We start from the raw sequence: 17,660 nt of genomic DNA on the forward strand, positions 1-17,660 counted from the left end.
TTTTATATAAATTTCTTGACCCGCACAATTTTCCTAAAACCTCTTAACAAGAGATAAAGGCAATGATCACAAAAATAAGTTTTGAAAGATATATATTTAACTTACTTTGACTTATTTAGAAGCATGTCACTAAATCTAATATTTTACATAATTATTGATTTATTTCATTTGACTTTCTTGACCCACGCAATGCCTCCTAAATTAAACTAATTTCTGCAATAGTTTAACCTTGACAAACATTTTCGTTTCATGACTTTTTCAAGGATGCAAAGCGAGGCAGCGAACTCGACTATGTAATCGCACGCAAGAATCCGCTTTATCAAAAACCAGTCTACCTCGAGCTATGGGTAAGTATTATTACACGATTATAATAATTTTACTTGCTAACATGTACAATTAAAAATATGCTATATATTTATTTGTAGGGTTCTCCTTTATTTGCCATAAGACAAAAGATCGTATCGGCGGAGACGACAGAAGGCACTGTGTTCCTGCTGGGTCCTTTGGATTTTGAGAAACAAGCCATGTACCACATAACAATACTGGCTAATGTACGTCTATGTCTATAACTGGTTGCATTTGAATAGTCGTGATGTGTAATGCAAAATGTTTCGACTTCTTCTTCTTTTTCTTCTCGTTGTTGTTGTCGGTCGTAAACTTTAGGATGCATATGCCGAACCTGGACAGGATAGCCGCAATATTGCTGGCATGGAAATTGTTGTCATTGTCCAAGATGTACAAGATCAACCGCCGGTCTTCACACTGGCCCCACCGGTTACAAAGCTGCCACCCGGTATACTGCCCGGCGACAAAGTAATTAAGATGCAGCACCCAAGATAAAAACCATAAACAAAAACCAAAAAAAAAACCAAACCATATTTATTTATGCTACTTTGTATTCGTTTTATTGTCATTCGCAGATATTGCAAGTTCATGCAGAGGATGGCGACAAGGGCAATCCGCGGGAGGTGCGTTATGGCCTGGTATCGGAGAATAATCCGTTTACGTCTTTTTTCGATATCAACGATACGAGTGGTGAGTGCAAGTTTTGAGAAATGTTTTGGTTAAGTCACATTTTATACTATTCAAAATATGTAATTTGCTTGCTGCAAAAAGTATTTCCAGTTATGCAAATACTTTCTACCAGCAGTTAGTCATGCATACCTCGCATTGCTTCGCCTACAGGGTACAGCAGGCATTCAACATTGCAACAACATCTGAGAGAGATACATATTAACATAACTACCAGCAAAAGAACAGCCTTAACAGCAATCGAACGGACCAGCTCCAATCCGGTCTGTCGTTAGACTCGTTAGATAGCCAACCCAAGCAAGCTCATCTTCTGCCACTTCCTCTCTGTCTCGTCCTCATCCTCGACTGCGACAGCTTGGATGCCCGTACGTGTGTACGCTTTGTGCTGTGACCAAGTTCTGGTACTGCAATTTGGCTCTAGGCTTCATGCAATGAGTCTTTGCCCTTCCCCTTACCCTTCGCATTTACCTGCAACCAAACTGTTGCAATGATTGCGCTTCAGCTTCCTTGTTTCGTGCTCGTCTGGTTCACTGCCAGCGCTTGATGGCAATGACTCTCTGGCTATGGTCTTAGTCTCTGTCTCGATCTCCGACTCTGTCTGTCTCTTGGCAGACTCTTCGTGGCTGTCTGTCTGTCTGTCTGCCTTTTGTTTGCCTCGTTCAAGATGAGGCAGCACCAACAGCAGCAACAACAACAACAGCAGCAGCAGCATCGGCAACAAAATTTCGTGCCAACTCTTTTCGGCCAAGCTACAAGAATTTCATGAACATGCTGTGCATGTGTCTATCTCTCTCTTTCTCATTCTCTCTCCCTCTCATTCCCTGTAGATGCTGGGGGATTACAGTCGTTCGATTATGATCTACACAGTCTTTGAGCTAATTATACATGTGTACTCGACTCGTACTCTCTTCGCAGGGCATATGAAATATTTTAATGTAAATGACATCAATTTCCATGCAGGGAAGCGCAGCAACAAAAAAATATAAAAAATGAAAAAAGTTGCATTAAAATGTTCTCAGCCCATTGGCTGATTACTTTCTGTTTCCTTTGTCTGTGGGCCAAGTGATCCGGCAATGCCGAGCAAAAAGTGAAATGGTAGCATTATCTTGTACATAACTTGGCTAAAAGCGGCAACAGCAGCGTCGGCCTAGTCTATTGCCATGAGAGCAATCTCTTTTTGCTGCCGTTGCTTTACTTTGGCCAACTGCAGTGCAATTGTTCCCATGGCTGACTGCAGCGACGCTTTTTTTTTTTTGTTTTTTTCTTATTTTTCTACTGCCGCTTATAATAATGGTTATTATCGAGCGACAGTACTGAATGGAAAAGCAGAAAAAACAAAAACAAAATATATATTAATACAATTAGCTGCGGGAAAGACGTGTTAAACAATGGAGAAAAATTTACTGCAATTTACTGCTAACTTGTATTATGTTATTATTTTATTGCACTTAATCGCTAGCTAAAGAATTTTAATTAAACATAATTTAATTGTTAATCCTTTTTTTTTGCGCAATTTGCAGGTGAGATTTTTCTGATGCGACCACTCGAAGATATTGCGGCCATAACGCATGTGGGCGATCCCGTCCTGCTCACCGTAATTGCGGAAGAAGTTAAGGTTGGTCGTGACGAACCTCCAGCGATGGCATCCACAGTGCAATTGGCGTTCTTTCTGCCGGAACGTACCAATTCGCCGCCTTACTTCGAGAACGATCAGTAAGTACAGTACAATCAAATATGTAAAAATTACAACACACAAAGCACACGATATGGTGATCGACTAGCAGTTACCCTACGAAGAGGAAATAATCGATATGCTAGCAATCAGGATGCCTATAAATACTTTATAGGTTCACTCGCCTGGCCTGGTGTTTTTTCGCATTCCCAACTTTACATCTCTATTGCAATTTGATGGTCTTACCTCAAAATCCCACAAACAAAAAAACACTGTGCATGAGAAACCGCATTTCCTTGCAGCCACCACATCCATTAGCATAAAGTTGAAGCAGCTCACAATGAGGTTGATAAGATTACCACAACATCGTCTCGCAGACTATATCAATTTATGCCCAGGCTCGTCTAGGCGAAATTCCACCTAAAACTTGAAAATACCTTTACAGTTGAATAGCTCAAGTTGAAGTTGAAGTGGAAGAAGTCTGAAGTCTCCGTCGTGTGCTTTTACAGCATTTACATAGTTCTTCGCTCGATGCTAATAACTCGCTCACGATTTGTTCCTTCTTTTCTTTTCGTTTTTTTTGTTTTTTTTTGGTTTTTTCTTCTGCTGTTGTCTTCCCATCATGCAGCTACGTCTCGAGGGTGGACGAGAATGCACCTCAGGGCACAGCGCTGACGTTCATCGATCCATATGTGCCGCGAGTGTATGACGATGATACCGGCAAAAATGGCGTCTTCTCGCTGACACTGCTCAACAATAATGGCACATTCGAGATTACCCCCAATGTGGCGGAACGCAGTGCCTCGTTCCTCATACGAGTGCGCGACAACTCGTGGCTGGACTACGAGCAGCGGCATTCGGTGCAGTTCAATGTGCTTGCCCAGGAGCTGGGACCCGCAACGAACCTGTCGGCCATCGTCAATGTCACCGTCTACATCAACGATGTGAATGACAACACACCGGTGTTTGATCAGCCAGCCTATACGGTCGATTTGCCCGAGAACATGACGGTGGGCACAAAGGTGGTTCAGGTGCATGCCAGCGACTTGGATTCGGGTCTGGGTGGCAAAGTGCGTTACACTGCCATCTTGGGTTACCTGAACACCTCGCTGAATCTGAATGCCGAGGACGGCAGCATCACGGTGTCGACAAACAGTCACGGCTTCGATCGCGAAGTGATGCCCGAATATCATTTGTATGTGGAGGCTCGGGACATGGATGGCAATGGGAATCGCGCTCAAGTGCCGCTCATTATCAAGTTAATTGATGTGAACGATGAGGTGCCCGTTTTCGATAAGGATCTGTATGAGTTTATACTGGCAACCGATCTGCAGAGCTTCACAACGAATGCGTTTATTCATGCCACTGACAAGGATGCCACAGCTCCGAACAATGTGGTGCGCTACGAGATCATCAATGGTAACTACGAGAACAATTTCGTGTTGGACAAAGTGTCAGGCGAGTTGACAGTGCGCGAGAAGATCAAGCTGCGTTCCAAGAAGCAAGTTAGCCAGCGCAGAAGACGAGCTGTAGCCGAGGGCGAAGACGATGTATTCATACTGACGGCGAGAGCTTATGATCTGGGCGTTCCTGTACGATTCTCTACAACCATGATACGCATTTATCCGCCAGAGAGTCGCAAGCGCACAGTGACCTTTGTGGTGCCCGGACTGAATCCAGACAAACGCAAAACTGAGGAAACACTATCGGCCATAACGGGAGGAAAAGTGTTCATACACGATATGCGTCCACTCACTTCGGAGGAAGCGGGTGCTAAGGACATACCCAATGGCAATCCTAATGTCAAGGAACGCAGCGTGGTCACAGCAACTGTGCTTTACGACAGCTCCTCGGTGGTGGACATCTCACAGATTCAACAGCGTTTGTCGCAGCACAATAATTCCTATGCCATCATGCCACAGGATACGGCGGAGACAGATGTAAGTCCTTAACTAACTAACCATTAACCAATGAACTAATGAGAGTGTGTTTGCTTTAACAGAGTCTCACTCCCTTGCAGACGCAGTATAAGGCCGAGAATAAAGTGCTCTTCTGGTTGCTCATTCTATTGGCCACATTGGTTGCTCTAACGATCCTGATCCTGTTGCTGTGCTGCATCTGTTCGTGGTGTCCACTGTATGGTGCAACAACGTAAGTGGCTTTCATTCATAATAGATTTGTAATATTTGTTCGACTATCCTTTACTGTCATCCCTTGCTTATTGACTCGGTAACTTAGTCTTGGGAAAAATGCTAATCGAAGCTATACGAAAAATGCCAAAGGAAAATACTTAGACACAGCTGCAATTCATCTAACTCTGCATGAAGAGAGTCTATGATAAGATAACTAAATGACCTAACGTATCTAATCTTCAGTAACTATAATCTAACTCCGCTCAAAACTTTTCAAGAGATGCTCTCTAGAATTGTGCCAAAGACTAAGTACAGAGCTCAACGGAGCGAGGAAATTTCATAGCATTAATCATGATCATGAACTACAAAATAAAAAAAAAACAACATCATTTATATCATCTTTAATCGTTTATTCTTCTCTTGTAGCAAAAGAATAGTTAATATCAGTAAAACTGAAGACGATGTACATCTAGTGCATAGGGAAATGGCAAATGGAAAACATACAAAATCTGTTCAGGTAGATTTTGAACAATTTCGAATTACACTCGTAGAATTCAAATTATCTAGAGAAATATTCAATATTCACAAAAAAACACACACTCTCACTTAATGGCAATTTCGTTAGTTTTATGTTCTTCTTTTTCATTTTAATTTTCCTTTTTAATACAAACTCTTAACTTCTAGTTACACTGGTTGCGGAAGTAGTTTAATTTTTTTTTTATTTTTGACTTTGAATTTATTTTGTAATCCAAAATAATGTTACAGGTCGCAGAGTGGATGGGAAGAAGAGAGGCATGGTCAGCGGAGAAGCCATCCGATACACGAACGAAGCCCACACGCTGGGAGTTCCGGGATGGCCGTGAACAGTCTGACGAAAACCTAGAGATGCAGCACGCTGGTATCGATAACGATAACACGCGCACCCAATCAGCCGAATACCAGCAACGACGCGTTCGCATCAAGTGAGCCTAATGATAAATCTCTTTTATCAGACATCAATTATTAATGATGTTTATCCATTTAGAAACAACCGCACAGCCAAAGAAGAGCCTCATCATAGTTTCCATAACTCTAGAACTAATTTAATCAACGATCGTGACGTGTACATTGAAGATGTATTAGATGATCAGCACCTAGCTGAGATCAAAGAGAACTTTACCCGCGGCAAGGGCCAACGAAATTTGGAGCACACTCGCATGAAGAATTACGATGCGGAAACTCGACAAATCGACGATGATTCGATGCGTAGACATGAAATTGAACGTGGCAGCGACATCGATCTAAATACTGCACACAATAGTCTCAAGAATAAGCGAGAGCTGTTCATTAAGGATGGAAATGTGGAGATATTGCAGCTAATGACCAGGGACAAGACGCAAAATGGCGCAGGTGGCATGGACGAGGATAACATCTATGTGAATGTCCCGATGAAAACATCCACGGATCTCACGCATCCACAACTGTTGATGGTCGACAACACGGGCAAGGAGATACTCATGCGACGCTTCATTGAGGAACAACCTGATGGCAAGCAAATCATACGCGAACATTATCACATTGTGCCAGGGGCCACATACATTCAATCTATGCCAAATGAGATCCAACAGGGCTCAACACTCAAAGGCGATACGTTTCCCTTTGGCAAATCGGGACCAAATAGCATAGTCTACTCGCAAACGGAACCCGAGGTGAAAGTCATACACACACAGTCCGTGCAGGCAGCGGAGGGAGGAGCACAACTTCAGCCTGCCATATCAAATCAATCACTTACCCAGGAGCTGGAGAATTCGTTGAAGCAACAGAATGCACTCTTGCGACAGATACTGATGGAGAAGGAGTTGCTGGAGTCGCGGTACACCCAGCATGAGCTAGTTTTAGAAACACAAAGTCTTCCAGGTCAATCGATGGCCATTGGCACACAGACGGACTGCGATGCCGGCACTCAAACGGAACCAGCTGAGAGCTACGTGGAAAGGACCTCCGTGAGCTCACAGGCACAAGTGGGAACGTCGACACGACGACGTGCGCGCAGTGAAAATGATGACTCCATGTCCGAGGATGAGTACAGATATGTGCGCTTCAGTCCACCAAACAGTCCGGAGGGCGTCTATTGGATCAAGCGACGGCGTCCCAAGAAACGTTCTCGTCTACGAGAGGGCACACGACCGGGAAAGCGCATTGTTATGGTTGAGGATGTAAAGCGAAAGATCAGAACACCGATTAAGGAGGAGGAAGAGGTCTATGAGAAAAAGCGTGTTCCACCTAAGAAACCCTTAAGGGAGACTAAGACAAGCATTCTGCGCAAACAGCTGAGCGATGAGAGCCGCAAAAACGAAAGCACCTCACACAAGGAGCCACATATTGTGAATCACCGTCACAAGTCCGAAGTACTGAGTCGAGAAGTGCTTATGGAAATCTCGGATTCTTTAGATGATGCTGGAAGTCCGAGACGGCATAGATCGCGTAGCATCCCAGTGCAAGAGTATTACAACAACTCTGATGGAGAAGTCGATGAGAATGAGACTGAATACTCCATTGACTCGGACGACGATGAGATTGTGATTAGAACAAATGGCCACACAACAGGTTATCCACTTGAGCGAGCAGAGGCGTATGCTAGAAAGGTAAGAGATGCAGAAAGAGAAGCTGAGCTGCATCAGAAGCACAGCACATCCCACCAAACAAAACAGAGCAGCAGAAGATCTCTATCGGAGACACGCCACGAAATCGAACCAGAAATCAAACCAAGACTGTCACGTCGAGACAGCTCACGGCGTAGCCAAGAGTCCCGAAAGCAAACATCCTCAGAACCTCCACACAGTCGTTTGTCCATATCGAAATACGAAAGCGCCGTCGAAGATAATGGCAGAAATGGCCACCCAGCTGAGTTGTCCGGCTCTAAGCGTCGCTCCTCCAATGAACGCTATTATCAAAGCGAAACGGAGTTGGCTACACACGAAGAACCGAGCTCAGGTAAAGTACCCAAGTATATGGAATGGTATTATGGCAAAAAGAAACCTGCCAACAGTGGTCGCACCTCGACAGAGTCATCCAAGTCACAGCTATCGTCGAAGAAGAAAGTCAATGGTGTTGAGAAGCGTGTGTCGAAGCCACGAGCAAATGCCAAGTCCGAAGATCCGTCGCCATATGAGGAAGCGGGTAAATTCAAGCCGGAACCAGCACCTCGAAGATCTCCACCCAAGGGAAGTCGTATGCTTAAGGAGGATCGTGCTCTGAACAAACAGCATAAGCCCAAAATTGAGACTGACACCAATCATCCGTTGTTGCAGCACTCTGAGCATCGCTTCGAGCGTGAGAATGCGCCAGAAGTGCCAGCGCCACCCACAAAATTGCCGCACTATATGTATCCGGAGACCCCAACGTATGCGGATAAGGATCATTCATCGCAGAGACAGAAGCCGAAGCCATCGCCCATCAAGGAGAACGAAATCAAAGTGACCAAATCGAGAATCAATCTAAATGTCGACGATCATCATGGAGGTGGAGGAACAAGTCATGCCACATCGCACGTCCAGAAGCAATTGAATGCATCCACACTTGAGGATGATCACGATTCGGGCATTGCGATGAATTCGCTCATGAATAGCATGGGACGCCGCAATCCAATTGCCGAAAAGAAAAGCGTTTTCTCGATTGCCTACGACGATGTCAGTCGCGTGAAAAAGATCACTTCAGGTGGAGAGTCCCCCCAGTATTCATAATGCTATCAAGGATTCTCGAGCATTTTGATTTAACCAATATATGTGATAGCCTCTAAGGCTCGTTTAACCTTCAAGCAATACAATTCGTTATACGATTACATTTGCTATCTAAATACAAATAAATACATACGCTTTAGATAAGGTATGACATGATCCTGTTGAGGTCCTTGCAATTAGTTTTCATGCACCGAATACATCTTGAGATGTCTTCACGATTGTCAAATATTGTAGTTTTTATCAGTTATGGTATAGTAACAACAAAGGGTTTTATCCCAACAAATTTATACAAAAAAAAATATTAAATATATTCAATTATAGTTGGTGTATGCTGAGTATTATTTCTCATTGTAAATATTCCATCTGTTAATCTTCTATTCATTCTGTCCATCCAAGTTCATTTTTATCAACCTACCAAAAATGATTCTTTAATTCTGAGGTCTATATCCACTTGATTCCTATATATGTTTATAAGTATGTATTGTTATTATGCCCAGGATTTAACCTAGCCAAAATTCATTTTTAATTACATTTTAATAAGTTAATTCTCTCTATCTAGATCGATTATAAATATAATTTTAACTCTAATTTGCAGATACAATATAGCTAAGGCAATCAAACAATCATATAGTATTCAAGCGCAAAATAATAATTTTAAATGATTAGACTTTAGAATTATGAACAAGTTTCGATCAGATTTTTTTTATTTTAACCGAATACTATATAGATAAATCACCAGTTACCTTAACGTTAGTCATTCTATATGCTATTCCTATTACAATGTTTATAGTTTAAAAGTCCAGAATCTTTTCCGCTTTAGTTTCCGCTCAAACATTAATGTAAACAATAAAAATACATGTTTAAATAATAACTGCCATATTGACGTTAAATCATCTACATGATATTAACATTCAGCCGATGAACTTGTATATAAAGAATAGATCTTAAAATATAATTATTGGAACAATATTCTTGCCTCTAATATTAATGTAAATATGTATCTATTGATAAGCATTGTCTAACAAAAGCACCTGATTTATGATAGCAAAATGTATGTGTTGGATAAATCAGTTAAAATATGTATATTAATGTTTAACTACGATTAATGAAGAGTATGTAAGAGTTAAAACCAATATCATGTGTAACGTTTTTATATCTGATTATTAAATAAACTATACAAATAAAAATAACTATAAAATTGAATTAATTCCCTTGTGTGGTTTAGAAAAAAAAGCTCAATCACATTATTAAAAAACTCTTATCTGGACGCGAATCGAATATACAGAAAACCCCAACTCCAGGAACAAATCTGGCTTACGCAAAAACATTTCAAGCTGATTTTTAGAAGTATGATTCAAATATTTCTTTATTTATTGGATATGTATAAGAAAATTGTTACTCACAAATTAAAACAAGTAAAAAAGCTACAGTCGAATGTGCTCGACTGTGAGGTACCCGCTACCAATTTTGAATAAAAGCTAAATATCGCGGTATTATTATCAACATATACAAAAACTACAAAACTACTAAAAAAAAAAATTACCGATATAGAACCACTCTCAAAATGGGTAGCGGGTATAAACACGCTAGACTCTTTAAAATTCTACACACATTCTTTATACGCGCTCATAATTATTTATACATACATATGTGTACATATGTACATACATACATATGTGTATCTACACTTACATATGTACACATACATATGTACATATACAAATCTATGAGTGTTTATTGCGTGATTCAATTTTATCCCAAATACTTAATTGCTTAGGTCATTGTGATCGAGAATATGTATCGTAAAGTTGCTGTTGAGGTGATGATTATCTGCATTGCATTTTAGTGTTTCTTGCACATCTGATAACACTGTTGGCAATAGGCTGTACAATAATAATACAGGTGATCAGCTAACACTGCGTTTTTCACCTTTTGCAATGTGGTGAGTTTATTCTCTCAATCGCCAGTCCTACGCTCTTTCTTTGAATATCTTCGTCGCCTCTGACGCTCTTAATCTCAATTAACGCCATATTTGTTTGCGGCTCTCCGGCTTCCTCTCTCACAATTGCTTGCCTGCTAACACTCGCGTAATCCATTTTACTTACACTCACGCCAAATAAATGGTTGAAGGCACAGTGGATGTAGCATAGGCCTAAATAAATATGTTTAATGTCTCTTGTTAATTTCGAACATTTGTCAAGCAGCTTGCTAAAAAGTGCTCCAAGTACATCAAGAGCGCACCACTGTGCATGCGATTGCTCACATTTGTTTACTGTCCTCCGTTTCTGCTCTGCTTCACAGAGCACAATTTGCCGTCGAGCAGCTGCCAGACAGTTTTCGTTTTCAGTTTCTCCACATCTGCAGGCGTGGTATGTTGTGTTTGTCGTTGTGCGCTCGCTTTATTGCGATTAAATTATTTTCAATTATTTTGAAAGATTTGTAAAAATATATATACGAAAAGAACAATACAAAGACTGAAGTGAATGTTGTAAATAGAACAAAAGATATTTCAGGCAATTGCTGATCACAAAGTTCTATATACAACCACTTCCTTTTTTACATTTCGCTTTACTCTGAGCATCGTTTAAGTGCGAACTAAGAGCACGCCGCAATAACAATAATAATAATAATAATTTAAATTTATATTTTCTCCACAACAGTTGAACATAATACCACTGGTGGTAAAATATTTAATTGTATTCCATTAAACGTTCCAATAACAATCCAAAATGTGCAAATGTCTGACCGGTAACGTAGCGTGCTGGTAAGTTTAATTGAATTAAATGTAATTTTTTTTCAGTATGTAATTAGTTAGTTTTGCGAATGTATGCGTAAGTTTTATTTGCGCTTTCCTTCAAGAGTGAGTAGTAAGACAACAAAGTGCGTCAAGTGGTTGAGGCGTCACTTGTGTGTTAAACATAAACCGGAAGTTCTACTATTGTTTATGGGCTTAGAACTGTTTGCGACGTGAGAATATCCCAGTACAAATAGAAAGAAGATACAGTTGTTGATATCAGTCGAAAGATCGTAGCTCACTCAAATTTTGAAATTAAGATTGTTTTTGTTTGTTGTAACAGAGAAAATTCATATATAGGGTTTCATGACCAAATGATATTATGCGTATGACACATGCATACATATATGTAAGTATATTAGTATTCTCATGCTACGCATTATCAACTTCATAGAACGGCTGGCCACCCCTATTTCGTTTACTTCTATCCCCAGCTATGTATGACTGCGTGCTTATATTCAGCTACTCACTTTTTTATTATATCCTTGACATGGTTCAGAACTGAAGAAACACTATGCGGTAGTCTCAATACTTTAGAAATAATCAGAAGAGTACTCGAAACAAACTTTATGTAGATTTAGATTACATTGTGCATCATTGGGGAATTGTTAATTTTGTATTATTTAACTTTAAATTTATTATTAATTCTTTACTATTAAAAAGTATGCTCATTTTTTGCTTTGTTTTTAACTGTAATTATTTTGTGGTTGTAGATTAGTTGGGGAATTGTTCTTAAAAATTAACCTTAGGAAATATTATCATCGTATCAAAAAAGTTTAGCAATTAAACTTACTACATAGTACAGTAACAGTATACAGGGTATTAAAAAGACTATCACATTAATTTGCACACAAATATGTGTATTTGAATTCAAGTGCGTATTCGGATGTCTCGTCTCCAGACAGTCGCTGGCTCCACTCGGGCGCGACGACATAACTTTGTTTATCCAACCTCCCCAGGACAATCGAGGACACCAGCAACAACAACAACAACAACCTTCAGCTCAGTTAACCGCCAGCTGGGCGCCAATCGTCATAATGACATTTTTTTGTTGTTGTTTATAAGCATAAGTCGTAAATGCAATAACTAGGAGAGGAGTATGCTAACAAGGGTTGAAAGTGAAACTGTACGAATTAAAGGACATGCATGTATAACCATACTTAGTTTGTGCCATGATCTAGGTGAACTCTAATTAGTATGCATTACTAATTGACTGGACTGTAAAATAATGCAGTCATACACGAACATCAGGAAATGTTTAGAATATCTTAATTAAAGCACTAGAATGACATTTATGTTATGTGAACATCACATTTCTAATATTGTATCTTTTCTTTACAGCTGCTTCAACTGCGCACTTAGCATGCTTGTGTCCATCATCAGTGCCTTCTTTGTGCTCTTCGTAATTATTGGATTGGTAGTTTACTTTGTTTACTATCATGATAAGAACGGCGATTTGCATGATCAAATCGGACAAATCGGTAATGATGCTAAGGATAAAGCTGGTGATTTGTATAATGATTTAAAAAATAAACTCTCCAGTTAAATCAGGTAAGCAGCTTGATTATTGCCAAATTAAAAATTGCATGAGTAAAAAAATTTAATTTCCCCCATTCCTTTAGCATTGGAAAATCTCTACAGAAACATTGAACTTACATCTTACATCTGCTTACATCTGTTGCCTTTTGAACGGTCCTCCAAGTTGACCTGCATAATTGTTCCAGCATAAATAAATACAAACAATATATGAATCATACAGTTTTTGTCTTCTGTACAAATATACAATAAGTTTTTATAAATGTTTACATGTTCACACATATTTTATAAAATGTTCCTCCGAATCTCTTAAATAATATTTATTCCAACACAAAAATTACTTTACAAATATAAATGTTTATATTCAAAAAACTGTTTGTTGTTTTCATATTGAAGGGTTCAATAGGTTGATTGTTTGACGAGAAAATACCCCGTGCTTTAGAGATTTTAATTTGTTTTCCTTAATTTGGTTAAATTACTACTAAAATGCAATTACACAGGGTAGAAAGTAGCTCATAAGTCAAAGTGTATAAAAAAGTCCCTTCCAACGCCAGTCACGTGCAGTCATTCAATTTTATCATACCCCACTTGTCATTTCAGTGGGTATGAGGAACACATTGTGTACTACGCAAACACTCTCGCTGCTGCTGCTGCTGTTGTTGTTGTTGGTGCACTTCTAAGCATTTGTGCCAACAACTAAACTGCCCCACGACGCGTCATCAAACGGAATCTAACGCCAACTAAGCGCGATTAGAAAACATGTGAATATGTTACCAGGCGCCCAGCAAAAGCAGCCGGCAAACGCGCTCTAGAACAGCAAAAGAAGAAGGTTAGATGCGCGGCGAGAGAACAACAATCACACACTCGCACACGTTCCAAGCATACACAAATACACAGGCACACGCGCACGCACACGTACATGCATAGGTACATAGAAATGTGTGCTTGGAAGGTGTGTAGCGTCGTGTTAGAATGAACGAGAGAGCGTCAGTGAAAGAGTGACAGAGGCAGAGGGAGAGCAAGAAATGAAACAGCGCAAACGCGTGCATGGGAGAGATTCCAATACCCTGCAGCAGCAGCAGCCGTAGCAAACTTTTATCAGCATCCAAAATTGGAAATTTGTGATTAGCTAAGAAATGAAATAAATCATAGGGAAATACCCTTTTCATCTGTTTTTACTCAAAATTATTTTATAAGTAATTAATGTGCTGAACTTCTAAGCATGAAAACTGTATAATTTCAAAGCATGCATCATTTGTTAAACAATAATTTGCCATGCAAATAAATTTGTATTCATTGCTTGATTTATTACAATTGGCTACTGTTTAACAGTTTTGTTTGTCAACTGTTAAGTTAACATGCGCATTAACAGACATTCTGTCGCAGACTGCGCATAAGCATGTATGTATGTATTGTGTGTCTGTGTGTGTTTGTCTGTGTGCTTTCCCCCATTTGCAGTTGATGCTTGGCGCTATGCTTGAATTGGCAGAGGGCTCGAGGCATTGCGTACCTTTGCATACATATTTATGTATGTCTGTGTGTCTGTGCACTTGCTATCCATGTGTCTGTGTGTGTGTGTGTGTTGTGTGTAACTTTGTAAGCGCTGCGTTTGCGACTGTCGCTCGCTGCTGGGCTCTTTGGCTCCAATTCGAAATTGTGGGGCGATTGGCAGCCATCGGTATATTTGCTATTGATTTGAAGCATAGCTATTGCCTTATGCGCGCCTGGTACAACTCGAACGAGTCGATGGCTCCGAATCATTTTAATTTTATCGATTTTATTGGTTGCGAATTTGCAGGCACGCTTTTGCTTTTGCTTTTGATTTCATATAGCAAACGTTTGCGCTATATGCATGTGCAGTTAACAATTTGAACTGGTTTTCGTATTAGCATAACATTTAGAACTTCCAAAAAGTCAAGTTCTATTATACAATATTTTAATTAAGCACACTTTAGATGGTAACTTAAGATTCTTGGTGTTAATAAGGCGATAAGTATACGACGTGTGGTTTAGAGTTTAGCATTTACAAGGTGAAATGTTTAGGGTAAAAACTGCTTCTAAAGAAAGTCTTTCTGATTTTTTTGTTTTTACTAAACTTATAGAATTTGCTAATTATCAAATTTTTTGTTTTACTAATTTCAGCATAGCTCTCATTCTATATAATTTGGATGTATCAACCTGTTAAGTTGTAGTTAAACTGCTAATAACTCAACTACGCACTTCTACGAAATGACGTTATATGGGCTATATTGGAATACGAAAGTTTTTCGAGACCTGGGACAATATTTACCCGCATTAACTTTATGGAGTTTCCACAGAAAGTTTTGTAATTAGTCCAAAAATAGAAATAACATAAATAAGTATACTTATATGACTAGCAAATACCCTGTAAATAAGACGAATTTAAAAAATTGAGAAGTAACTTTAATAAATGGACAATATAAAGGAAACTATAATGTTGAAATTCATTACTTGTTAATAAAGTAAAGGTCTAACACTCAAATTCTGAAGATGTACAACAGCTTGAAGGAATAAATTAATATAAATTTATACTTTATATCATATGAATAATCAAAATATGTCTTATTAACTTCAAGATCTATAAGAGAAGGAACAATAAATATTAAATGTTGTATTAAAAGTTAAAGAATTTCTTAATAGGATGTACTGACCGTAATCTTTTATCTGTTAGGTATACCTGCTCCATTAAGGTTGCAGGGTACATTTCAAGTGCTTACGTACTTTGTTTAGTTCGGAATTTATTTCGAAGAACTCGCATCGAGTTTCTTTTAGTCCTTCGTAATGAGCGATAGTCACTTCATCTACGCTGAGCTCCTCTCGAGCATTGTGCGCTTCAACAACTTTAGCACCATTTTGTACTTTGGCCCCGAGGATGCACGAGAGCATTGCCAACTGGAGCACTGGGTAGAATGGACGGGCAACGCGATACCCTGGCTAATCTGGCGCTCGGAGGCAACACTCAAACTGAGTCAGTTCATCAATGCTGAGCTGTTGGTGTTGGCCTGTTTGCCCAGGATATATCGCAGGGATTTGCTAAGCACGGTGACGCAATCGCTGCAGCACCTAAGACAGGCCAAAGTGCTCATCGAATTGGCTAGTGAAGAGGATGTGGGTCTGGTCAGTCGAGTGTTGTTATTCTGCCGTCAAAATGAGATGCTGAATGTGGCCGCTATCTTCTCAAACTTTGGAGAAACGCAGTCAATTTATAGCTACGCTGCTTATCCGCAATTCGAGCTAAGAAAGGAAAGATTTGAGCAGCAATTCTACAACTTATATCCCGAGCAGAGTTTGGATTTGAAGGGCTTTCGCTTACGCACACAGCCTGATCTCTCCGAACCCAACTCCATACTCTCCTTCGATGATCGGGGACAACCTCGTTTCTTTGGCTACGTTTGGAACATGGTGGAGGAATATGCACGTAAACATAATGCGCAGCTGCAGCTCAGCTACATTCCCGAACAGGATAAACCCTTGAGTCACATTCAAGTGCTAGATCTGGCCAGAGATGGCTATGTTGACATCGCAGCCAGTGTGCAGCCGGTGACGATGCGCTACATTGAACGCTATCATGAGTACGCTTATCCCGTGCACATGGGCAGCTGGTGCACCATGTTGCCCAAGGAACCTCTCATTGGTGTAAGGGATTCCTATGCCTGGCTGATGCCCGTCCAGACTATTTGCTTGCTCTGCGTGCTTTGGCTAATCTACGAATCGCTGCGCGGACGTTGGCAACGGCATCGACGTCTGCTCTCCATCGGTTGGTGGTTGCTGGCTGTGCTATTGGCCACCAATGTGCTGGGTCGTCTGGTCTCCTTGTTTGTTGCGCCGCCCTCGAAGCCGCCCATCGATAGCTTTGCTGCGCTGGACAAGTCGAAATTACGCGTCTTTGGATTACGCAGTGAATACAACGCCTATGACTTTGATATGCGAACTCAGTATTCGGCTATTTTCCAGCTGAGCGATAAGATGTCGGAGCTAATAGCGCTGCGGAACTCGCTGAACACTTCTTTTGCCTACACTGTCACCCACACCAAGTGGTTGCTCTATGAGGAGCAACAGTCGCATAGCACGAGGCCTTTGTTTTACTTCTCCCAGGATCTGTGCTATTATCAGTTTATTCCCTTTGCTCTGGTCATACCCGAGAACTCGCCGCATCGTGCTGCGCTGGATCACCTCATGTTACAATTTGGACAGTCGGGTCTCTATGCACATTGGACGGCCAAGAGTTTCCACTACATGGTTCAAGCGGGTCGGCTGCATATGCGCAACTTTAGCGATCCTCACGTGATACGGCCATTAAAGATACGGGATGTGCATCATGTGTTTTTCTTCTATGCGATATGTGTGCTCATTAGCTTAACTCTGTTTGCCTGTGAGCTAATTAGATTTCGACTAAAGCGCAGCTGGATGGACATATAATAACATAACAGTTGATATGTTGTTGAGTATTATATAAAAAAGACAAAATCAAAAATAATTAATAAAACACCAATTATTCAATTATTCGTTTTTCATATTGTTTATTTTATAAGCCGTTTGCTTGCTTCTTAATTCAAATTCAAATTACGCGCTTTTCTGTGTTGTAAAACACAAAGTGTGCCTGTTGCGTGTGTGGTGAGTTTTACAAATTAACCCACCATGGGTGGTAGAGTCGATATTTTTCGTGCTGCTTATCGATAACTTTCGCTAGCATTATTTTAGGAAGTTAAATATAATTTTAAAAACACTTAATATGCATGAAAATTTATAAAACT

The 17,660-nt window shown here is 40.2% G+C and overlaps 2 protein-coding genes and 1 long non-coding RNA gene across 7 annotated transcripts in view; all 3 read left to right on the forward strand.

Annotated features, from left to right (window-relative positions):
• The window catches only part of LOC117574521 (cadherin-86C), a 28,278-nt gene extending 19,597 nt beyond the window's left edge, over positions 1-8,681 (forward strand). For 2 of the 5 annotated variants that reach the window (XM_034258381.2, XM_034258382.2), the window contains exons 3-12: positions 264-347; positions 426-551; positions 664-813; positions 921-1,035; positions 2,553-2,745; positions 3,333-4,644; positions 4,707-4,855; positions 5,263-5,353; positions 5,602-5,798; positions 5,861-8,681. In XM_034258381.2, the coding sequence (XP_034114272.1) occupies positions 264-347; positions 426-551; positions 664-813; positions 921-1,035; positions 2,553-2,745; positions 3,333-4,644; positions 4,707-4,855; positions 5,263-5,353; positions 5,602-5,798; positions 5,861-8,558 (5,115 nt within the window). In that variant the 3' untranslated portion in view covers positions 8,559-8,681. The remainder of the gene's footprint in view (positions 1-263; positions 348-425; positions 552-663; positions 814-920; positions 1,036-2,552; positions 2,746-3,332; positions 4,645-4,706; positions 4,856-5,262; positions 5,354-5,601; positions 5,799-5,860) is intronic. The other 3 variants (XM_052006632.1, XR_007955266.1, XR_007955267.1) reach the window with 3 other exon arrangements.
• Positions 8,682-10,903: 2,222 nt separating this feature from the next.
• On the forward strand, positions 10,904-13,148 carry LOC117574324 (uncharacterized). Its single transcript, XR_004572775.2, has 4 exons — positions 10,904-10,924; positions 11,216-11,319; positions 12,691-12,900; positions 12,972-13,148. It is a non-coding gene; the product is annotated as an uncharacterized LOC117574324 (long non-coding RNA).
• A 2,539-nt stretch (positions 13,149-15,687) lies between these two features.
• On the forward strand, positions 15,688-17,325 carry LOC117574386 (uncharacterized). The gene has a single exon (XM_034258220.1). It carries the CDS (start codon positions 15,688-15,690, stop codon positions 17,323-17,325), a length of 1,638 nt encoding a protein of 545 aa, XP_034114111.1.
• Positions 17,326-17,660: the final 335 nt, after the last annotated feature.

Source organism: Drosophila albomicans, chromosome 2R (assembly GCF_009650485.2).
Source record: "Drosophila albomicans strain 15112-1751.03 chromosome 2R, ASM965048v2, whole genome shotgun sequence".
In the NCBI taxonomy this organism is placed as follows: Eukaryota; Metazoa; Arthropoda; class Insecta; order Diptera; family Drosophilidae; genus Drosophila; species Drosophila albomicans.

Bases quoted from the DNA above. Each gene is read 5' to 3' on its own strand.
- LOC117574386 (XM_034258220.1), top strand. From the start codon at position 15,688: ATGAGCGATAGTCACTTCATCTACGCTGAGCTCCTCTCGAGCATTGTG.